We start from the raw sequence: 23,753 nt of genomic DNA on the forward strand, positions 1-23,753 counted from the left end.
GCCGCCACGACACCGAAGGAGCCCACTGGTTTTGCCCAAGTTTATTTCTAGAAATCTGTACAAAAAAAACCCACGGGTCCTCTGTCAGATAACAGTCTATGAGATGTGACAGATTCCAGGAATGTGAAGTACCGTCCGCTCGCATGGAAGAAAGGCACATTTCAGAGCTTGCAACACAGCCGCAGCGCGGAGAAGGCAGACATGCAAGTAGTGCAACGTTTCAGCTTTACACACAAACATGCTGTACTCCGAAGGAATCTCACTACAAGCAGCGTTAGCATCCATGTAAACATCAGAGAAACACTTTAAAATCCACTCACTGCAGATCCTATGCGTGAGAAGGCTACTCCTTTACATTCACTGGACAGAAGAGTTAAAAGCCATCTTTGGGCAGAAGTTACTCCTAGCTTTCCCCAAATGCTTTTAGGCTCCAAACCACCAGCAGCCCCACGGCATTTACCCCGACTGGCTTCCCACGGGTCTGCAGCACTGGGCCACACCATTGCACCACCCCACTGCCCCCGGAGCTCCGTGGCTATGGAGGAGTCCCATTCCTCCTGCAGCACAGCGCTGTGCGAGCAGCACTCGGGACAGACCAGCTCCTAAAGTGACATTCTGAACACAAGTGGTGAAATGCCAGCCACCACAGCATCCCACACAGTGCGGACCGAGGCCCACTGGGCTCTGACATCCTTGGCGTTCCTGCACCTCTCCCCTGGGGTTCTGGTTCTGGTGCTTTCAGAGGAGCTTTTCCAAAGCAGAAAAACTCCTGTGCTGGGTGAGCACGTCTCAGCACAGCTGTCGTGCAACACACCGATAATACTGCTCACAATCCAAGCTCTGCTCTGCTCGTTGGTTGGAAACCAGATGGACGCTGCTCTCCCCCCAGAACAGCTCGCGCAGCAGATGCAGGAACGCTTCTAATCCACCTCTGGCAATCCAACGGCCTTACATAGCAGGTGACAAAGGCAATCGTTTCCCCCATCCAAATCCTCACAGCAGTGGGGAGTTGTGCTCTTTTGGATAGAAAGAGGTTTGTCATGGGATTGATCCAAAGGAAAGCTTTTCTTTTTGAGATCAGTTTTCACACGTGGTCTAGCGATACGTTAAACATTTCCTTTAGAAGGACACGGACACCCACACACGCTTCCAAAAACGCGATGACGGTTTGGGCTCCCAGAGAAGATGCTTCTGAGGGAAGGAGGTGCTGCTGAGCCGGACCCTTCAGTTGACTTCCAGGACCTCAGTCTCTGGCAATCCAAACCTGCCTTTGTACTTGTCAAAGAGCTTGATCAGGGAGTCCACGTACACGCTGTGGTAGAAGTCCACTTCCTTCTGAGATGGGTTGTCGATCTTTGGAATGGTGATGGGCTCACCCACTGGTGGAAAAAGGAAAAAGGAGAGATCCGCGTGTTAGGATGAGTGCTTTCATGGAGATCTGTCCTCTTGCACTACCAACATCAGCTCAGCACAGCCACGCTGCCATAGCACAGCTTGCTATGCTGGGCCCAGCAGTGCAGCCCTCCACAATTCTGAGGACCGACACCTTGGATGCACTCAAGGCCAGGCTGGATGTGGCTCTGGGCAGCCTGGGCTGCTGGTTGGAAACCCTGCATATAAGAGGGAATTGGAAGTAGATGATCATTGTGGTGCTTTTCAACCCAGGCCGTTCTGTGATTCTGTGATTCTATGATTCTAAGACCCAAAGCTGCAGTCCTCATACACTCCCCTGCAGACACAGGGGAAGAAACAACTTTTTACCCCTGCAGGCATCATGGCTTTGGCCTGGAAGACTCAAAGGCAAATTCTAGGGTCGGCTTTAAGACTTAGTTATTAGATCACACTGCTGATCCCAGGAACACAATGGGGCAGGCTATTTCCGATACGTCCAAAACCAGGGGAGGGAACAGCCACAGTTTCATCCAAAAAGAGCCCATTTGGTAAAGCTGCTGGGAGCAGAATGTGACAGAGGTCTTGCAGACTCTGGAAGCTATAGTAGCTCACTCTTGGCTTTGTATAGCAGGAAAATGGACTTGTATCATCAAGACCCCAAGACCAAGCCAGAGCAAGGATATGGCACAGATTCACTTACGTGGTACTGAGAGAAGCACACAGTATATTTATCCAAAGACCTTACCAACAGTGGTGATGGGCTTGGAGTATGGCAGCAAGCCCCACGTGTTCGAGGAGAAGAGCCCGCGGCCATGGAAGATGCATGGAGCAAAGCCAATGTGCTTCTGAAACTTCTTCTGAACCCATCTTCCCCAGGAGCCCTCCTCAAAGATCACCTGCTTGTACACTTCGTTCTCCCCAAAAGAGTAGACGGGAACCAAGTCGGCACTAGAAGGATGAAGAGGTGCTGTACCCCACGTGCCCTCTGCAGCCCATATTACAGCCCCACAACCACCGTGCACTTTCCAGGCTGCACCTTGCAGACGTTACTGGATGTTATATGGCTTTAAAGTGAGACAGGGGAGGTTTGGGTTGGATGTGAGGAGGAAGTTTTGGAGGCAGAGGGTGGTGAGGCAGTGGCACAGGTTGCCCAAGGAGGCTGTGGATGCCCCATCCATCCCTGCAGGCATTCAAGGCCAGGCTGGATGTGGCTCTGGGCAGCCTGGGCTGCTGGTTGGCGACCTGCACACAGCAGGGCTTGGAGCTGGATGAGCGCTGTGCTCCTCTGCAACCCAGGCCATTCTGTCATTCCATGATTCTATCCCAGGCAGCTTCCTACCCCTGCCCGTGCTCAGAGCAGGCAGACAAGACAGGGCGATGTGTCTGAGGCTTTGGGCACACAGTCATGCAGCACAGCAGGGCATGGCAGCCCCTTCCACGCACTGGCAGTGCTGCTCTATCCTCCGTGCCATCTCTTACCCGTGCCGCAGTGCCAGTTTCACAAATCCCTTCCTGTTCCTCAGTGTCACCGAGTTCTTCCCGGGGGTGCAGTTGAGGGACTCTGCTGCTCCTCCCACCACGATGATGATGGCATTGCCGCTGCCGTTCTTGGACAAGATGTAGTCTATGCTGTCACGGTTCACGGGACATATACCTGCAATAGTCAGGGAGAGAAAAGGTCATGCTGCAACCAAATCACACCTGGATGGCTCCGGGGCACCAGCAACACCTCTGGCCTTGACTGCAAGTTGAGCTGCACTCCCAATGTCCCCAACGGTCATGGAGAAGGGCTGGGTGTATTGGCAGGTTCTCTGTTCTTTGACTATGCTGGTAGTCTGATTTGGTCCTGGACAAACTGCATCACCACCAGCTCTCAAGAAGCTGTAGGAGCTGGCTTAGTCTTGGGGTGGAAGCAAAGAGCTACATTATTTTGATGGCTACCAGGCTGAACCCAACCAGCTTCTCAGCAGAGCAAGGGGTGAAATAAGCCATTCTGTGAGGATGCTTTGGTGATATGAAGAACTGAGAAACCTTCCTGAGGTGGATCCATCCCCTCCCATGTGGCACTGAAGTCTTTGCAGTGATACCCTCCAGATCTGGTATGGAATCGTAGGGCATCCCAGGTTGGGAGGGACCCATAAGAATCTCTGAGTCCAACTCCTAGATCTGCACAGTACCCAAAAAATCAGGCCGTAACACAGTACAGGATGGGTAAAGTCCAGTAATGCCCTTCAGAAACCTAATCATGAGCTAAAACTTGTCTAGAAGGCTGCATTGAGATACTTGTTTTACAAGACAGTTATTGGTGGCGAGTGGTATGGATTATATGGATCATGTCTTAATTGCTCCAGGAGCAACAAACAGTTGACTTCACTATTCAGTTCATGGCCTTTCAAGCCTTACTCCCCTGTCTCTTCGTAACTCTTGAGCATCCTTACTCTGAAAGGGATGTTCAGGCCATAGAGAAGCCTTTCCCGGAGGTAACTGACATTATTTCCTCTGCCCAGCCACAGCCTATGAGCCCTTCATCACTCAAACAGTGCAATTCATAAAGAACACCAGGCCTATTCATTCTGCAAGTCTGGGGGTTGGACTCACTGATCTCTGGAGGTCCTTTCTAACCCCTGCAATTCCATGATTACGGACGGCTGCCGCAGCCCTGTGACCCATCTGTAGGAAGATTTCCAGGGCCAGGGCTCTTCTGAACAGCTGAAGCCACACAATACCCCCAAACTGCGATTGGATGAAGAGAGCATCCATCATAGGTATAAAACCTACCTATGTGCCACCTCATGGTGTGAGATGCACAAGTAGAACATGTTGTACAGCTATTGACAGGCTGAGGGAGCTGGGCTTGTTCAGCATGGAGGAGAGAAGGCTGGGGGTGACCTCAGTGCAGCCTGCAGTGCCTCAAGGGAGCCTGCAGACAGGAGGGGAGTCAGCTCTGTGAAAGGGGAGATGGCAGCAGGACGAGGGGAAATGGTTTGGAGTTGAGGGAGGGCAGCTGGACGTTGGATGTCAGGGGGAAGTTCCTTAGAGAGAGAGTGGTGAGGTGCTGGAACAGCTGCCCAGAGAGGCTGTGATGCCCCGTCCATCCCTGGAGGTGTTGGAGGCCAGGTTGGATGGGGCCCTGGGCAGCCTGGGATGCTGTGAGATGGGGAGGTTGGTGGCCCTGCATTGGTGGGGGGTTGGAGCTTCGTGATCCTTGAGCTCCCTTCCAGCCCAAACCATTCTGTGATGCTGTGATTCTATTACACTCATGTTTCAAAGATTAGGGAATTGGATTTGGAGCGTTGGACTCGATGATTTCTGGAGGTCCCTTCCCTACAGTTCCGTGATTCCATATGGCTGCCACAGACCTGTGACCCCTGATTCCCCAAAAAGGGAATCCATGACACTTCAGACAGTTTTACCTTCACCTGCCAGGACCTCCCACCGCTGACTGGGATGACCAGCTTCGCACATCTGCAACTCCAAGTGCCAGATATCTTTAATATGCCTTTGGACCACAGTGTCTCAGAACTAAGGATGAATGCAGAGCAGCAGCAGCCCCAGCTGAAAGGCCATCCAGATCCAACGCCCTCCACCTGCAGGGACGTCTGCCCTGAAGGAGGGGCAGACCCCTCAGAGGCTGAGCCACAGGCAGGGGAAGCAGGGAGCTCTTGCACTCACCCCCAGACATTAAGTAGTCCCTCAGGATGGGCATCCTGAAGTTCCCAGCCAGGGTTGCCAGGTAGGGCCGGATCCCAGGGAATTTCTGGCTGACTCCCGTGGCCTCTGTGCTGAAGTTGCAAAAGGCTCCCAAGCCCATGATGCCATGCGGATGGTAACCGAAGATGTAATTCCTGGTGGTCAGCAGGTTGTGGGTTTTCACCAGCTGGGAAGGAAAGAGTGAGCTTGCATGAAGGCAGACTTGATGTGGTTTAACAAGAAAACAGCAATCAACAAGTCCATGCTACGGTCCTGCTGCTTTTGTCTCCCTTCCCCCAAGAACAGCAGAATGGGCTGCTCTGGATTTTGGGTTACACTGAGGGTTGCAACTCAGACTTCATGAATAAACAGACAGATCTCAGTCACCAGGAGGACAGACAGCCGCCCAGGGGCAGAGGCAGCCTGCAGCAGCCTGCGCCCTTTGCTCCTCCACTCCTCCCAAAGGTGTTGCTGCAGGCCTGCAGCCCAAACCAACCCAGTTCCTCGCAGTGCTGTAACCGCAGCTACGCCTCCCTCCCGAGCCCTTGGCTCCATAGCAGCTCACACCCCGCTATGAAACGAAAGATCAGCCTCCCATAGCATGAGCAAGTTTGTTTAACAGCTGAAAAAAGTCACTGTTCCATCCGCCTGCTGGGCACCCTCCAGGAAGGAGGAATGCTGGCGGGGTGGCTCAGCACTGCAGGCGTTCAGGAGATGCTGTGCTGAGCTCATGGGACACCTCCACCATCCCCAGCAGGGCTGATTGCTGCAGGATGTGTTCCAGCAGCAGAGAGCACACTGCTTTGGGGTTGCAAACATCCCCTCATCACTCATCTGCCTGGATACCATGGGCACCCCGAAGTGTCCATGCCCTCGTCCCACTAATGCCAGTGGATCTGGAGTTTGTTTTGCACTATAGGTAGCGTCAACATCGCAGGCATCAGAGCATCTTCCAGAGGCTGTAGCGTGCAGCAGCACTGCTGCATCACCCTGCACCCTAAGGCCCATAGAAACAAGATGCTAACCCCTTTTCCTCTGTTAAGACAGAAGTAGGGATCACTTTCATTTTTATTGCATTTGGGACCATTTTTGCCAACTGCTGCTCTCAGACCGAGGCAGCACCCACATGATTCAGCTGCACCTCCAGCACCACGAGCCGACCTGCTGCACTGCAGCCCCCAGAGGCGCATGCAAAGGTCCCCCCATGTCAACTCCCAACTGGAAAAGGCTCAGCTTTCCGAGACATCACACCACTGTCCTGTCCAAGAAGCCCTTCGGCAGCAGCCAAATCCGTGCTGTTGAATCACAGAGCTGAAGTCCAATTGCAACACGCTGGTCCAGTGCCCAGAAATTGGATTCCTTCCTCCTGCTGCCCTCCATGCACTATTTTAGATCACAGCTGCAGCATGGCATGACAGCACAAGGGGAATGGCTTGAAAGTGAGACAGGGGAGGTTTGGGTTGGATGTGAGGAGGAAGTTTTGGAGGCAGAGGGTGGTGAGGCAGTGGCACAGGTTGCCCAAGGAGGCTGTGGATGCCCCATCCCTGCAGGCATTCAAGGCCAGGCTGGATGTGGCTCTGGGCAGCCTGGGCTGCTGGTTGGCGACCTGCACACAGCAGGGCTTGGAGCTGGATGAGCGCTGTGCTCCTTTGCAACCCAGGCCATTCTATGACATAGCAGTGGGCTGAACAAACTGACTGCATCCCACCACACTTCCCCTGAGCTCAGAGGTCACTTGGGGTGCTTGTGGTTTTGCAGCAGCTCCGTAGAGCCCCATGCTCCACGTCACACCAATCCATCCTTTATCCCTTTCTGCCTAATTAGCAGATGACTTCCCCCCAGCTTGACCAGGTAGGGCTCCAAGACTGATCAGAGGGAAAGAAAGCAGAGATGCAGTAAGTGGGGTTCAGCCCCTCCATCCTCAGTTCTTGCTGGTAGGAAAGACTCAGAACCCAGGCTGTGGTTGGACCAATCACAGAATGACAGAATGGCCTGGACTGCAAAGGAGCACAGCGCTCATCCAGCTCCAAGCCCTGCTGTGTGCAGGTCGCCAACCAGCAGCCCAGGCTGCCCAGAGCCACATCCAGCCTGGCCTTGAATGCCTGCAGGGATGGATGGGGCATCCACAGCCTCCTTGGGCATCCTGTGCCAGTGAATGCAGAGCCTCCTCTTCTCCAAAGCTCTTCTTAGAGGCAGGTGGGGGCACTAAGGAGGACAGCCCATCCTCTGCCTGCACCAAACTCTGTGTCTTTAAGAGGAAGCCACCTGCAGCAGGGAGCTGCACTTGTGTCCCTGGAGCACAAGCTGAGCTCTATCAAGCTGGGTTTGGCTCCCACCCCACCACGCTGTGCTGCTGCTGCCATCCTAGGGCAGCACTCAGCTCCAGCCCCTCAGCCACGTGAAGGACACGTGGTGCCCACGCAGAGCCCTTCACTGCCTGCATCCAGCCAGGCCTCAGCCCAGCAGCCCAGCTCCCTCCAACAGTTATAGGGTTACACTCCTCTTGGCACGGGTACCGCAGTGGGGCTGGCACAGGACAGGAGGCACGCAGGGAGCCAGCTCATCTGTGACAAGGACAAAGGAAATATCTGCTGTCCAGATATGCTTTTCCTCAGCAATTTGCCCCATGCAGGATTGCCACTGCCCTCCACAGGCTGCCCCTTGCCAGGTGGGTTGGGGAGCCTGTCTTACAGCCAACCCACAGGAGAACGCATCTTCATCCTGCCCGTGGAATCCAGGGCAGCCCAGCACCAGCAGGCACCAAGTCTATATGGCTGTGCAGCATCTGCAAGCTGTGCTCAGAATGGAATCACGAAGGCTGGAAACGACTGCTAAGGTCATCCAGCCCAACCCCAGCCCGTCCCACCACGCCACTGCCACATCCCTCAGTGCCACATCCCCACAGCTCACAGAGATGGTGACCCCTGACCCACCCAGGCAGCCTGAGCTCTCTTTGGAGAAGGGATTTTTCCGCTCCAAGTCTTCTCCAGCCCCACTCAGCCCCGTGTTCCCCATAGCCTCAATGCTCCCATGGCAAAACAAAGGCAGTGCATCCCTGCTGCATCCCACCCAGCTGGGACTGAAGCTGGACCTTCACCCTGCTGTGCTAACACACCCAATCCCAGCCTGGGACGGAGCACTTCTCACCAAGAGCAAAGGTCTCTCCACCTGCCCCACTGTTAACAACAGATCTAACCCTGCCCACTGAAGCAGTAAAGCAGCACGATTAAGAAAGAACACCCTCCTGTTAAATACATTGGAGTGCCAAATACACTCAAAGAGTGGCAGTGCCAGCTGTGGGAACAGGAAAGGTAAGGGACACATGCAAGTGGAGAAAGAGCTGGCAGAGACTGCTGCTGTGCACCAGGAGCAAAGAGCAGAACGAAGGGGAGAGGTTGGGCTGTGCTCTGAGCAGAGATCACTGAAGCATGCAGAGAGCAGAAAATCAGAGCTGCTCTGTCAGGACCTGCATATTAGCTTGCAAAAGGATGGAATGGTTAGCTGCAGCACATCCAAGAGAGTGGTGAGGTGCTGGAACAGCTGCCCAGAGAGGCTGTGATGCCCCGTCCATCCCTGGAGGTGTTGGAGGCCAGGTTGGATGGGGCCCTGGGCAGCCTGGGCTGCTGTGAGATGGGGAGGTTGGTGGCCCTGCATTGGTGGGGGATTGGAGCTTCGTGATCCTTGAGCTCCCTTCCTACCCAAACCATTCTGTGATTCTCAGAGCAGCCTGGCAGGAGCACAGCTTCTCTTTTCCCCATAGCCAGTGAGGACAAGATGCACCACGTTTGCCTCTGCACCAGCCTCTCTCCTAATGAAAGAGGGATAAATACGTTACCCAAGGAACTCCTGTGCCCTTCACGAACCCAAGCTGCTCAGGTGGTTGGTACCATTCCCTACAACAGATTACAGGGATGCTTCATCCTGTGGGAGCAGTCCCATAACTGCACCTCCAGCACCTCCCAGCCCCACAGCAGCAAGCGTGCTGTTTCCCCACAGGATGCAAGAGCAACCCCACAGCTCTCACCCCTCAAGTTCTGCCCTCTGCTTAACACTTTCTGTGGGGTTCTGTGAACCTTGCACAACTCTACAGCCACGAAAGAATTGCAGCCGTGTGAGCCAGCATTTGTCTCACAGCAGAATCTTATCACAGCTTATCTGTCTGCCCCATCTCATTTCTAAACACACTTCACCAACCCAGCTGCGTGCTCTGCTGAGGAGATGCATCATTACAGTGGCGCCTTTGAATCAAATCCCTGGGACAGAACAGCTCTCTTTAACCTTCAGCTGTAGCAAGAAGGCAGGGCTTGCTGCAATGCATTTAAAACCTTTCTCCTCCATTACAGCATGCTCTTTTCTCCATGACTACAAGACCTACCACCACTGGCAGCCCGTGCAGTCAAAATATTTTCCACGTACACCCAAATCACCAAGAATTACCCACCAGCAGTAGCAGGGATTTGCTCACCAGCAGCACATTCCTTCACCTAGGTGTTTCAGGTGGCTTTGGGAAGGAGGAATCCAGCCTGTGCTGCTTTGGCTTCCCACAAAACTGCATCCTCTGCCTCCTGAGGTGGCACTATGGGAGCTGGGGGGGTTCATTCTCAAGCCTGGCCACGGTGCCTCCCTTTTGCTCAGCCTGAATGAGCAAAGCAGCCTTATGTAACTGTCCTCCCACCTGCACGCCTTTCCAAGAGCACTGAGCTCCATCCTGCCTCCATTTGCCCTCTGCTCACTCCCAGGTCCTTTGAGTCACGCAGCCCCTCTCCAACACACCTGGGATATCAGGGGAGGAGCAACACAACAGAGAACAGAAGCGGTTCCCACTGCTGGGTGCCCACAGCCACGCAGCAGAGGGATGTCAGAGCTAAAGCCACTGCTCCCCACGAAGCAGCACTGCTGGTGCATGGCAATCCCAGCTATCCATCCCCGTTATGTGGCTGTCAAACTGGAATAACTGGAAAACAGAGCAGAACTGAGGGAGATTTATGAGCAGGGAGCAGAGGCGGTGCCAGGCACAAAGCAGGACTGCTGCACGTCAGACAGGGAGCCTGCTACAAGCAAGGCTGCCTCAAGGAGTCTGGTGATGAAAGCACCAGAAGAACCCCTGCAAATCGTACTACCACAATTATTCATGTCTGATTTCACAAGCACAGCTGCTGCAAGCTGCTCTACTGCATCGTCCTGCTTGTAGGCCAATGTCACAGATAGAACCACGTGCCCAAAGTCGTCTCCACGGCGGATACTACAACTAAGTCTGAAGCATAAGACCCATAGCACAGAGTTCAGCTGTTACTCACTCTTATTGGAAAATAATCCCTGAAGTACCTCCAGATAGCCCAATTTCTCACCCACTGGGATCTTCTTCCACCTGAAAAGGAAAAGCCACGTTATCAGAGCCATTGGAACAGGTTGCCCAAGGAGGCTGTGGATGCCCCATCCCTGCAGGCATTCAAGGCCAGGCTGGATGTGGCTCTGGGCAGCCTGGGCTGCTGGTTGGCGACCTGCACACAGCAGGGCTTGGAGCTGGATGAGCGCTGTGCTCCTTTGCAACCCAGACCATTCTATCATTCTATCATTTGCAGCAGCACAGACCCCATGGCAAAGCCCCATCCAAGCTGCCATGCTGTCACCTGGGCCGTGCAAAAGGACAGCAAGCTACTGAATCTCAGTGTAGGGATTTCCAATACACAGTTAGACCCTAAATCTCATTGCAAACCCTAAATCTGTTGCAACAAACCAGCAATGATGTAACTGAATATTGTCACTGCATTACCATCAGCACCAATGAAGCTGGGGGCACTGCACAGAACAGTGCTTCCGAGAGGAGACCCAGCCGAGTCCCACCAAGAGGGGAAGGCACCCATCACAAGGAAGGGCAGCTTTGCCCTAACAGGAAGACGAGGATACAGATATCAGGGGCCAAGTGGGCATTACTTACCTTTCTTTGGTGTATTCCAGTCGAACACCAGCCAGGCTAAATACAGAGCAGCGATCGCCCAGCAATCTGTGCACAGGATGTACATGAGGATCAAAGTGCAAGCAATACCTGGGTGTGTGGAAGGAGAAAACAAGGTGATGTCAGGCTGTGGTCTGCAGAGAGCATTCCTGCTTGCATTAAGAGCTGCAGTGCAGATCCCATACCACTGCCTACATAGAATTCACTTCTTATGCACTAACATTGTCCGAAAACTGAAAAGCTAAGAAGCTTCGCTCCGGGCCAGAGGGCGCTGCTTACCCATGACGAGGAACGTGAGGACCCACTGCAGCACGGAGATGATCTGCAGTTGTTTCTCTACTTTGGATTTAGACAGCCAGAACAAGTCCTGCAGAGCAGAAAGAATGCTCGACCCCGTACCTACGGATAAAGCCAAAAGCAAATCACATGGCGTACTGCTGGAATGGGCTCCAAGCCTGGCTGGGTACCCACCCGTGGCCACAGGCACCTCCAGACACTGGAACAGCCAGGTGAGATGGAGATCAGCCCCTGCAGACCGCAGGCAGGCACACAGTGGGCTGTGCTCACCCGCCATTGCGCAGTGCTGTGCTCACCGCGAGACCCAGCAAGGGAAACGATGGTGGTTTTTCTATAGCATGGAGGAGGAGGAGGAGGTGAAAGCCGCTTCCAGTCAATAAACAGAACCCAAAAAACGTGGTTCCCATGAGGAACCACCTGCTGGGTGCTAAAGATGTGCTCAAACACCTCCAGAAAGCAGCACTTGCACGGAGGTTTTCCTTCGCATCTCGTCATTACTTTTATTATCTGTAAGCCCTATAATTGCTGGCTGGAATGCAAAGCAAGCTGTCAGCCTGGGAGCAAATTAGGAGGTGTGCTGACATACTTCCCTCCCTTCTTAAGGATCAGCCTGTTATTAGAAGGGATGCTGTGCTGTTAAGCAGCTATTACGCTGAATGGGTGCAGCCTTGGCAAACGAGAGCCGCTGCTGCAGCTCTTCAAACAGCAGAGCACCTAAGCAGGAAAGCTCAAATCCTGCAGCAATCCACATTGGGCCACAAATCTCCAAATCTCATAGCGAGTCAGCGGGCAGAAGAAGCTGTCATGGCTGTGGAGGGGCAACAAGCCAGGGGCAGTGTGCTCCTGGAGCTGCAATAGAGGTGGTCCCAGAAGGGTCGTTCACAACAGTCCATGCGGATGGACCTCCCAGATGCCAGCTTCCAGCACGCTTCCAGCAGTAGGGATGTGGTCAGGGACACTGCTGCGTCCTCAGCGTAAGTCCAAAGTGTCAGAGACGGCCTGTGACCCATAACAGGAGCAAAGCCCCACCTCGTTTACCCTTGGGGCACCTGCTGAAACACCCATGGATGGAGGAGCCCGGCACTCCAGGTCCAGACCAGCTAAGCTGTATAACCTGAGCCATCCTACGGAGCACCAACCCATGGACCATGAGGGGCTGCAGGGCCACCATGATCCTCCCCTCTGCCTCCTCTGCAACAACCCAAGGGACCTGAGCTGCTCCTCACACTTTTCGCCCTCCAGACCCTTCCCCATCCCTGCAGCCCTTCTCTGGATGCCCCTGAATAGCTTCAGCCCTATGGCCAGTTTTATAAGGCCTGTCAGACTTACCCATGTCGAAGGATGAGGCAGACAGACTCCGTACACCCCAGCTTCTGCCATCCACTTGCATCAGGCTTTCCCCAAAGGAAGATGTTTAATCCTACAGAAACACGTCCCCCCCCATTTTCTGCTGCTGACAGCTGTCTGTGTGCTGCCACCCTGTTCACCCCAGAGTGTTTTCCAGTGTCCTCATGGCAGCCGGTTCCAGAACTGAACAGCCTGGCTGTTAGGGGTCACACCCACAGCAACCCACTCCTGTGTGTAGAGATTCCAACAACTTCCCTGCCCTTATGTGAGATCCTGAGCCTCTCAACTCATTTCACAGCTATCGAGTTGGATATTAGAGACATTTCTTCTCCCTAAGAGCCGTGATGCAGCACCCACAGCTTCCCAGGCAGGTGGTGGGGTCACCATCCCTGGGGGTGGTCAGTAACTGTGGAGATGTGGCACTGAGGACACGGCCAGTGGGCATGGGGGGGGTGGGCTGGGGATCGTGGAGGTCTTCTCCAACCTTAACGATTCCATGATTCCACGGAGGGCTGATGGGACACGAAGCCATACTGTGGCTCTGATGATGCCACCAAGGAGCTCCTGGAGCTGCTGCAGGGTCTGAGTAGCTCAGATCCCTTGGGTTGTTCAACTCCCAACTGCAACAGGGACACAGCTGGTGTTCTTCCAGCACGGTTTGTTTCAGGTTTATCTGGCTTTACCGTGGTTTATCCAGGCAGGGAGGCAGACCCAAAGGTTCCAGGAGAAGAAATAAACAGGATGTCACGCTCGGGCACCAGAAAGCTCAGTCTACAGCACAGTAACAGCAGCCAAACGAATGAGCCATGAGGAAGTACAAATGTTACAGACAGTTACAAGCTGGAAGCTTGCTAAAGCCAGGCTTTATCTCATGCGTTCACAAGACAATTAACACGTTCACACATTAACTCTCTGCCAAGGACTACACTTCACCACACAGCTTCCTTGGATGCGAACTGATGCTTATTTAGATGGAAGATGCGGCGCTGGTTGGTGGGCATGGTGATGATGTTGGGTCAACAGTTGGACCGGATCACCTTAAAGGTCTTTTTCAACCTAAATGATACCATGAAGGCTGAGCCCCTCCAGAGCACAAGGTGCCCCTCCATATCAGAAATGAGGTCTGCCCGACCCCAGCTACATGGCAGGACCAACTCCGAGGTACAGCTGAGCAGAATTGCCTTCCCCACCCCAAAGTATTCTACACCGTGGTTCCACGTTGCTAAAGTTCAATCTCAACTGAAGCTCTTAGCCACAGATCAGCCAACGCAGAGGAGCAAAGGTACTTCTGAGATAAAATGGGATAAGGAAGGAAACTACAAAGAAGGACAACCTTTAATGCTTTGACGCCAGCATCCTCCCTGCTGCTGTGCCAGAGAAGCAAGGCGGCACCTCAGCAGCTTATGGCCAAAGTGGGTCAGGTCAAGATAAGACAACAATCCCTCACTGAATCATTCAGCTTGGAAAAGCTCTCCAAGATCCCCAACCCACCCCACCCTATCATCCCCACTGCCCATGTCCCTCAGTGCCACATAGAATGGCTTAGAAGGGAGCTCAAGGATCACGAAGCTCCAACCCCCCACCAATGCAGGGCCACCAACCTCCCCATCTCACAGCAGCCCAGGCTGCCCAGGGCCCCATCCAACCTGGCCTCCAACACCTCCAGGGATGGACGGGGCATCACAGCCTCTCTGGGCAGCTGTTCCAGCACCTCACCACTCTCTCTCTAAGGAACTTCCCCCTGACATCCAACCTCCAGCTGCCCTCCTTGAGCTTAAAACCATTCTCCCTGGTGCTATCACTCTCTACTCTGTAAAAAGTGGATTCCCCTCCTGTTTGCAATGCCCTCTTAAATACTGGAAGGCTGCCCTCCTGTGTCTCCCCCACATCCCCACAGTTCCTCTGCATACACACACAGGGACAGGTAGGCAGGGAGATGCCATCACCCAGGCTTTTATTGCGTTGTTGTGGTTGTTTTGTTGTCAGAGCACAGCGACTGAACCCCGGGCACTGGAGGGACACAACCAAGCAGCACCGGAGCTGCCACGCATGGAGCACCGCACCTCTTTGCCTCGGCCCATCTTTGAGCTGCAGGATGCCAACTGAAACCCCCAGACCAGCTCTGGCAGGAGCCTGCTGCCACACTCAGCAGGTGTTCAAAGCAGCCCCGCGTTGTATTGCTTGGGACGGGCCATAGAGCTGCACGACAGCTGCACGCCTCCCATCCGCAGCCATGGGGTAAATCCACCCCAAATCGCTGCAGGACCCCCATGAGCTGCCCCAGAGCAAAACTGGCCCAAGGAGAGTAAAGAGCTTTCCGCCACTAAGCGGGATTATCTAGAGATGAGGCCAATCACTGTCCCTAACCCACACTCCATTTTGAATTATGCACGTGTCCTAGATCCATGGCCAACACAGCAGGGCGGCCGCTGAGGTCTGGGGTCAGCCCTACATATTTTATAGGTCTCCTGAATGATTTATTCTCAGCCCTTGGCTCGCAGTTAACTCTCCGTTTAACAGCTCGCGTGCTCTTAATTCAAGTGACCCATTCGGCCTCTGCACGTCGCATCCGCGTTGCCTTAAGGACAGGAGATGGGAGAGGGAACGCAGGGAGATGTGTAGGATCAGCTGCGAGCTGCTGGGAAGGCAGATCTGTCAGCCCCATATCCCCATATCCACGGGCACACATCCATAGCGGGGTTTTAGACACGGAGGTGGGCAAAACCAAGAGCACAGGGGATAATTCACCAGGTTCAGCACCTCCGAGCTCTGCTAATGAGTCCTTTAATCAACAAGCCAAACCATTCCCCATCTTTCCAGCCCAGGAGGAATTACCAGCCTGCTCTTTGGGGGCAGCAGCCTTCGGCAGCACAGACGCAGCCACAGCTGAAGGCCCTTCCCAGTGCATGGTGTCAATGCTCTGCCAGCGCACTGCGCTCTGCCTGCAAGCCCTGACACATCTGCCACAGCAGCACAGCGTGGCCACACGCCTCCGTCACGCAAACACTTCTCAGCACTCCTGCAAGACGCCCTGAGCTGCAGGCTCTACTTCCTACTCACGTCCCCCAGCCGCCCCGCAGCAGGAAGCGCTCGGTGGCCGCTCGGTGTCACCGCGGTCACCCAACTTGCTCAGCTCTCCCAGGAAGTCCCTTTGCCAACGCACAGCGCCGCAGGAGCAAACAGCTGCACTCCGCGACACAAACCTCGGTTCAGAATCACACGGAGCCTTCCGCTCCCCCGCTGTAAAGCAATAAGAAACAGCCACGCGTTTTTCTCTCTTTTTTTTTTTTTTTTCCTTCCCCCTTCCGTGTTCAACCTGTTGCTGTAAGGGTGGGGGATCCAGCATCGCTGAGCCAAACCCGCAGCCGCAAGCTGAATTCTGCCTGCGTGTTGATAACGCTTCCTTACCTCCAGAAGGGAGAAGAAAAAAAGGACCGAAAAATAAAGGAGAAAAGGCTCATTTTTAAGCCAACGCCACACGCCCACGTTTGCCACCCCGATCCGCCAAAGCCGCCTGCAGCAGGGCAGCTCTCCCAGCTCTCCGAGAAGCGAAACCTGCGCAGGGAGCTGCGGCAAAACCCCGCAGCCGCACCTCTCTTTTCCCCATCCTCTCCCCCTGTTGCACGAAGATGTGGGCTCACACTTCACGCCCCAGCCGACCCCCCCCCCCAGGGCCGCCCCGCTCCTCCCCCCGGCTCGGCATCCCCCGGCCCCGCCGCCCCCCGTACCTCGCAGCACCCCCGAGTACGCGGCGATGATGGTTTTCATGGCGGAGGGGATGCGGGGTCCGGCCCGGCCGAGCCCTCGGGATGCAGGGATGGGGGTACGGGGGTGGGGGGAGGGAGGGGAAAAACACGGCTGTACGGCCCCGGTGCTGTGGGTGTGTGGGGCGGGCGGCGAGAGAGCTCCCCTATATAGCCCAGGAGGAGGAGGAAGAGGAGGAGGAGGAAGGCGGGGAGAGGCGGGGCGGCACTCGTGGTTCCCTCCGCCCTAACGGGGGCTCTGGGTCCTGGCCGTGCTGTTTGCATCGCGCTGCACCCCACGGCCGAGGTTTGCAGGGTGAGGGGCAAAGCCCTATTAGCAAAGCGCTGGGTGGGATATCGCGCTCTCCTTCTCGCCCCACTCGGCTCTGTGCCGGTGTTCGGTGCCCCAGAAGGACTGGGGAGCTCTGGCTCCCTGGAAGCAGTATTAAATTAGTACAAAGGAGAACATCCTCGGAATGTGATTGCCTTCCTGGCTTTGTTCAGCGGGAGTCAGACCTCAGGTTTACCTGAACCACCCACAAAACCCCATAGGATCACAGAACCACTCAGGCTGGAAAAGGAGCTCTGAGATCATCCAGCCCAGCCGCGCACCGACCGCCAGCCCTGCCCCGTAACCGCGGCCCTCAGCACCGCCTTCGTCCTCACTTTTTTCTCCTCTCTGAGAGTTTCAAAGCATTCTGGGCAGCCTGGTCTGCTGGTTGGAGACCCTGCGCACGGCAGGGGGTTGAAACGAGGTGATCTCTGTGGTCCTTTTCAACCCAGGCCATTCTATCTTTCTATCATTGTGGCACTATAAATCCGTGACCATCCAGGTGTCATTTAGCTTTGCCTCGAGGTGTGAGCACAGCTGAGATCCCCAAGGTTCCTACACATCTCTACAGATGGGGACAGGTTGGTCTGTTCCAGCTCCCAGACGTAAACCCAGTATTTACAATAGGGTCACAACCAGCCCTGTTGTTAAAGGGGGAGAAGAAACAGGCTGACAACCTGCCTCAGTCCCATCTCATCTGTAATTTGCAGGAAATAAAAAGAATCTCCATCAGAGCAAGGCTTGGAAATCCTACAAGGAAAACCCAATTGAAAACAGTGAGCACTCAGAGGAGGGACAGTAAGAACCACCGAAACACCTCAAGAAGCACTTCAACTTCGGCCTGGCTTTTGGGGTGGGAATGGGGCCGTGCCCTGCCAAGGCAGCAGTTTGCCCTATTGCTGCTGCAACAGCCACTCCTGCTGTCCCAAAGAAACAAGTCCACCAGTGTTTCGCAAAACGTTGCTTTTTCAGCCAGGGGAGAGCTCAGATTGCAAAGTGAGAAGTGAAAGAGTTTTGTATTTCTTTTTTTTCAGTCCCCTCTTTCGGAGCCGAACTGGCACCAGGAATCCCATTGGGCCGAAGGACGACTTCCAACAGTTGGAACAGCCTGTCGAAATCCGTGTAAAAATGGAAAATTACGAGAGCCTGCCTGAGGAAAGGGTCTTACCCAACAGCTCCAGGATAAGAGCTCCAAAGGAGAGCATGGGATAGAAATCGTTAGCCCTGAACTATTGCTGAGCAAAAGGGGAACGACGTGCTGCACGTCTGTGTCTTCTGTTGGCTTAGAGACCCCCGCAGGCAAAGCAAGGCCACGGTACTTTTCTTATCATAGCCAAGACAAAGCATCACAGAATCACAGAATTGCTCAGGTTGGAAAAGACCCTACAGGTCACCAAGTCCAACTGCAACCCAGCCACCCTGCCCTAGCTAACAAGACAGTTAGCTCCACTAAGACAGGCAGAAATCAGGCTGCAAGGTGGCGGCAGCATGGGGCAGTGGGTAAGTATTGGTTTGGTGTTAGTGTGGTCTGGGCACATAATCTAGCATAATCTGTTAGTGCTGAAGGTTAGGGGTGATCTGCAATGTCGTCTGGATGGATACCCACCATGCTGCACCCACCATGAATATTCTGGATCCCCATAGTTGCATTGCTCCGTATCCACAGCGGGGTCCCAGCCCCAATGGGGCCATGACAAAGGAAAGCTCACAAATGCACCACAACGAAGGGCAATAGCAAAACCCTCAGTGCTCCACGGAGCAGCAGGATTCACAGGAACACCAGCACTTCCACCAGGTTGGGCAGCAGCCCCGTGCATGCCTTGCATGCGCGCACTGCAGCACCACGTCCTTGGGAGGAAGGAAGAGTCGAGCATGGATCTGCGAGGACACAGCTGAGCCCTGGGATGGCGGCTGCCACCAGGCTCTCATTTCACCCCTATGAGCCCTCTGACTTCTTTTCCTCTCCCCTTCAGCTCAGGGGAAGATCAGAAAGCCGTCCTGAAGGGTGAGAAGCACCTTGGCTCCGTTCCCCACCAGGATAAGTTTTCCCACTAGGAGGACGCTCGTTCAAAGGTTGTTTTTGCAAATGCCCCTGGTTTGTTTTGCTCGGTGCTTACATTCCTCCCTTGGCACAGCAGGCACACGGCCCTGTCTGTCATTAACTCGCATGTCTGGCAAGATTACTCTTCAACAATAACATCCTTTCAAAGATCCCACTTCTCCTGCACCTGCAAAACACGGACAGGAGGCCGCCCGCAGCTCTGGGCATGCAGCAACAAATCACAGTGCCTTTGGATTCCTTTATTCCTGCTTCTGCTCAGCAGCACCTCGCAGCAAAGCAGCAGTGCCCTCTTCTGCAGTCACGTTTCTTAATGCACGTTGGTTTAGGTGATGCCTACGGAAAGGTTTTGAGGCTGCGAGTTGTTTTTCTCTCCCCACTTCCATTCGGGGGCTTACATGCAAGGTGTGCAGTGTGTTCCAGTGCTTGGACAGCAGCTGCTGCACGGAGCTGTGGTGTTGTTCCTATGTGCTTATGGGGCAGAAAAATGTCCTGTTTTCAAAGCCTAGTGAGGTTCAGAGTTCAGTCTTCACCCAAAGGCCACAAGTTTGGGTGTATGTAGGACACCGCCTGCATTTGGCACGTGCTCAAGTTGAGCTTCTCTGCCTTGGTAATTTTCCTCCTCTAGCTTGAAACATAGAGCCATTTCCCTCTGTTTTGGGATTTTTAAATCCTCTCTTTCCATGTGCTCTTATTTCTATTTTCTTCTTTCTTTCTCCCCAGGGTGGTGGGCACAGCCCTGAGCTGCTGGAGCTCATGGGGCACTGGGACACTGCTCTGCCATGAGGTTTGGGTCTGGGGGTGCTGCGTGGGGCCAGGGTTGGGCTCAGTGAACCCTGTGGGTCCCTTCCAACTCGGGGTGTTCTATGGTTCTGTAGTTAAACATGGAGGGTTTATAGCTGCCAGAGTTTCCCTATTGATCTGCCTTCATTTCCCCTTCGCAGGCTTCAATCACAGCATCTGAAGAAGACCTTTTTCCTCAGGTTCTCTCCTGCGGCCACTGCCACAGCTCAGGCACCATGACCATGTCCGACCTGGCCTGTATTTCTTCTGATGTGTGATGAATCTGGGTTGGGAATAAGGGTCTTCCCCAGGTCCTGTTGTGAGGAAGCGGTGTGTGAGAGGTGTCTGCATGGAAATGGCGCTGAGCAGGACTTCTTTGTACACGCACTGCATGTGCAGCCAAATCACGGAATCATTAAAGTTGGAAAAGAAGATCTCTAAGATCCCCCAAGCCCAAGCCCAACCCATCCCCACCATCCCTCTAAACCCTCTCCCTAAGTAGGATCATAGAGTCATTACGTTTCATAACGAGGATGCTGTGGGATTAAGGTTGGAAAAGACCTCTCAGATGCCCACCCCCGGCCCACCCACCATTCCCACTGCCCACATCCCTCAGTGCCACATCCCCACAGCGCTGAGCACCCCCAGGGACCGTGTTCCCCCACCCCCTGGGCAGCTGTGCCAATGGAAATCTTACAATGAGCGATGAACCAGGTGATAAGATCTGGGATTTAACAGGGAGTTTTGAACCCAAGTCACCTAGGCATTGACTTTGTCAACTTCCCAAGCTAACAAAGCAGCAGGAAGACCCCTTCTGAGTCTCACTGTGATTGTTTTTTCCCCCTGCCCGTGGCTTGGGCTGAGCTCAATCTAAAGAGCCAGGCTCTCCCTTCCAGGCCCTAACCCTAAGGCTCTCCCTTCTAGAGGGAGCCTCCTCTTCCTCTGCTGCTAAATGTGGGCATGGGAGCCCAGCAGCTTCTCACATCAGCCCAGAGCATAACCTGAGCCCCCAGGTCAGAGGGTTCATCTTTGCCTCCATCCTTTCTTCTGCCTCAGTGGCAGCAGTTCACAGTCCAGGTGATGGATAGGGAGGTGTGATGTTGGCTCATACATTGCCCAAGTGATGAATGTGAACTTTGAGCCAAGGGCGACAGCTGGGCAGGGGAGAGGAGGTGGATCCCAAATCCACACACGTCAGCTGCTTCTACAGAGCTTCAGATAAGATGCAGAAGCTGTGTAAGACCCCAGTATGGAGATGCAAAAGCTGTGTATGGAGATGTAAACTGAGGCACAGCTGTGGAACCACTCCCATGTACCATCCCATATCCTTTGGGATGCGGTACTGCAGATTCAGGTGGTTGTAGGAGTCCCATACTTATCCCTCATCCCTTAGCCTTAAATTCATCAGCTGCAAAGCTCCCCGTGGTCTCTTTTCCTCGCTGTGATCCTGCAGAACCTGTTTGTTAATCTGTGTTGAAAAACAGTTTGTCACCTTGGGTGCAGCGCCCGGATTATTTACCAATGCTGGGCGTACATTTGAGGTGTGTGTTATGATCTTCAGAGCCTGGGCTGCTCCTTCCTAACGCTCCATCCTTGACAGCTCTTTTCATACGGGCAGAAACCACCCACATTTCCGTTACGTGACATCCTGACCCATCATCAGCAAACTGCACATCCCACCAGCAGCACAAACAGCCGCGGGTCGTTTGCTCCGTAAGCGGAGCGTGGCAGAGCGCGCGCATCCAGGGCGCATCCAGGGCGCATCCAGCTGCCACGGCGAAGTCCATCTGCAGAGTTCAGCAGTCCCAGATTTTACCAGGGTTCAAAGGCATCAGCACCACATCCGGAGCTGGAAAGAGCTGAGTGAGCACAGAGCAGCACCTCCACCCAGCACAGCTCACCCACACGTCTCGGCACCGCCGCCGCGCTCGTTGCGCACGCTGACCTTTGCATCTGGAGCAGAATCCACCTAAGCAGCATGAGACTTCCCCAAGCCCCAGCCCAGAGGTTTGGTTTTTGCATGGAGTTGTGCTTTACACCCTCCCCCCACACCCTGGTGTCACACAGGTTATCTCACAGGTATTTATCAGTTTTGTCCCTCAAAGAATTTGCCTGGGAAGGGGATGTTTGCACAGCAGAGCTTTGCAAAACCTTTTCTCCAGAGCGATTTCTGAAGGTAACGTGGGCACCTCAGGCGTGTGCAGGCTCATTCCTGGGCGTTTTCATCCACGATCCCAGGAAAGAGGCAAAGAAATGAGGAGAGCTTCTCCTCTGAAGCTGCGCGCCCGCCTCTTTTCACAAGGGGAAGAAAATTTGGCCCAGGCTGCAAGAGATCATCACAGTGAACTTTGTGCCAGGGGGCATTAAAAAAAAAAAGGGTAGGGAAAATAATGAAATACTCACCGCACCCTCGCTTCTCCCTGCAAGACAGGAGGATTCATGCAAGTCACTGAGCAAAGCCAGATTTTGGATGCTGGCAGCAGCTCAGGGTCTGGCTGCCTAGATACAGTCTAAAATTAGAGCACCTAAAAATTAACTGTAAGGCTAAAGAACTTTGGTCCCTGTGCTGAATGAGCACTGGAGAATTAGAGATAGACAGCAAGCCAGCTCTGCTTGTAATGCACTGCAACTGGGAGGCTGCTTTCAGAACCACGTCAGGCACACAAGAAATAGGGAGGACTTTTTTGCAATTGTGTTTGCTGCTTTTATTAAGAAGGACGTGGAGGCATTAGGCATCACAGAACTACAGAACCATAGAATGGTTTGGGTTGGAAGGGAGCTCAAGGATCACAAAGCTCCAACCCCCCACCAATGCAGGGCCACCAACCTCCCCATCTCACAGCAGCCCAGGCTGCCCAGGGCCCCATCCAACCTGGCCTCCAACACCTCCAGGGACGGCGCAGGCATGGCAATCTGGTTGTGAATACAGTGGGGTAAAATAACGTTTCCCATTGCTGAAAGATGGGGGAGCTCCACACTGAGGGCAGCGGTGCTCCTCCTCACCTTCCTGCCTCCATCTTGTGATTCAACACCGGGAGAATCCCTGATGAAAGCTTCTTATTCCCTCTGTCCCCAGGGCTTGTCCCTGTAATGCTATTAGCTGAGGCTGCCTGCCCCACACTGACCTCCTTGCCAGCTCCGCAGGGCTCATCATCGCTCCGGCCATGACGGCTCCATCCTCGAATCCTTCATGGGAATGAAGGGAATGAGAATAAATGAGAAAAAGTGAATTACCGAAAAGGAGAGGTTGGCCCTATGACCGTGACTTATGTGGACACGGCCAAGAGCCATCCCTTGGGATTTGCTCATTTATGGTGCTTTCCATCCCCGAAGCATTTTGTCAGCTGCCATCAAACCCTTTAGGACCGTCAGACAGGTGCACCCACCTGTGCACAGAAGAAAGCTGGGCAAAGCCCCCCTTCACCTCATCCTACTGCTCTCCTCCCTTAGGATTCCAGCCCTGCAGAGCTGTTAAGAGATCCCATGATGTTTAGACCGTTTTCGTATCCACATCCAGGGATTTGTCTCCAGGAGTGAGGATGGAAACTGCACAGCCATGACCAGATCTGCCTCGTGAGATGGCGGTGCCCCATCGCTGGGGGACACCCGAGGTCAGGGGACCTTTGTGGCTCTTTTCCTCCAACAAATGAGTGTTGCATGGCTGAAAATTCCACCTTCTGATGAATGGAGAAGGATCTTGGAATAGAAGTGCATCTCTTTCCTTGGGGAAGCCAGCTGAGCCGCACTAATGCACTGTCCCTATGGCACTCTGCAAGTTGTACGGCAGAAGGGGTCGGTAGACATCCTGCAGGATGCCGTTGTTTGACTGCTCCTAGCTCAGCCCATCTAAACAACAACCCGAGCCTTCCTACGGTGTTGGATAGCTTGCAAATCATGTGCTGTCAGAAGCACATCCTGATAGTCCTGCAATTCCAGGGCACGTGGCGTGGGACAGATCTGCAGTCTGAAGGGCTGACTTCAGTCCCTCACAGTATTAAGAGCAGAGGCTGCACCACAGCCAAATACAGAACAAGTCAGAGATAACAAAGTCTGCAAGGAAAAGGCACCAGCCTGATTTCAAAACCCCTGTGTGTCCCTGTGGAGCCATTCCATGGCTGCCTGTGGGCAGCAGGCACCAGACAGACCCGGTCCTGC

General features: G+C 54.0%; 1 protein-coding gene across 2 annotated transcripts; it reads right to left on the bottom strand.

The window, feature by feature from the left end:
- Window positions 1–1,224: 1,224 nt before the first annotated feature.
- On the bottom strand, window positions 1,225–16,450 carry DGAT2 (diacylglycerol O-acyltransferase 2; the record flags this gene model as incomplete). Of its 2 annotated transcripts, none has more annotated exons than XM_079549410.1 (8): window positions 1,225–1,379; window positions 2,138–2,340; window positions 2,872–3,046; window positions 5,065–5,269; window positions 10,380–10,450; window positions 11,021–11,128; window positions 11,318–11,437; window positions 16,411–16,450. In XM_079549410.1, 8 exons carry the CDS (start codon window positions 16,448–16,450, stop codon window positions 1,225–1,227), a joined length of 1,077 nt encoding a protein of 358 aa, XP_079405536.1. The 2 variants fall into 2 exon arrangements, with proteins under 2 accessions (XP_079405536.1, XP_079405535.1); XM_079549409.1 differs by lacking the exon at window positions 16,411–16,450 and adding an exon at window positions 12,665–12,725.
- Between the last annotated feature and the right edge of the window lie 7,303 nt (window positions 16,451–23,753).

The sequence above is a fragment of the Tetrao urogallus genome, assembly GCF_951394365.1.
Source record: "Tetrao urogallus genome assembly, chromosome: 1".
Classification (NCBI taxonomy): domain Eukaryota; kingdom Metazoa; phylum Chordata; class Aves; order Galliformes; family Phasianidae; genus Tetrao; species Tetrao urogallus.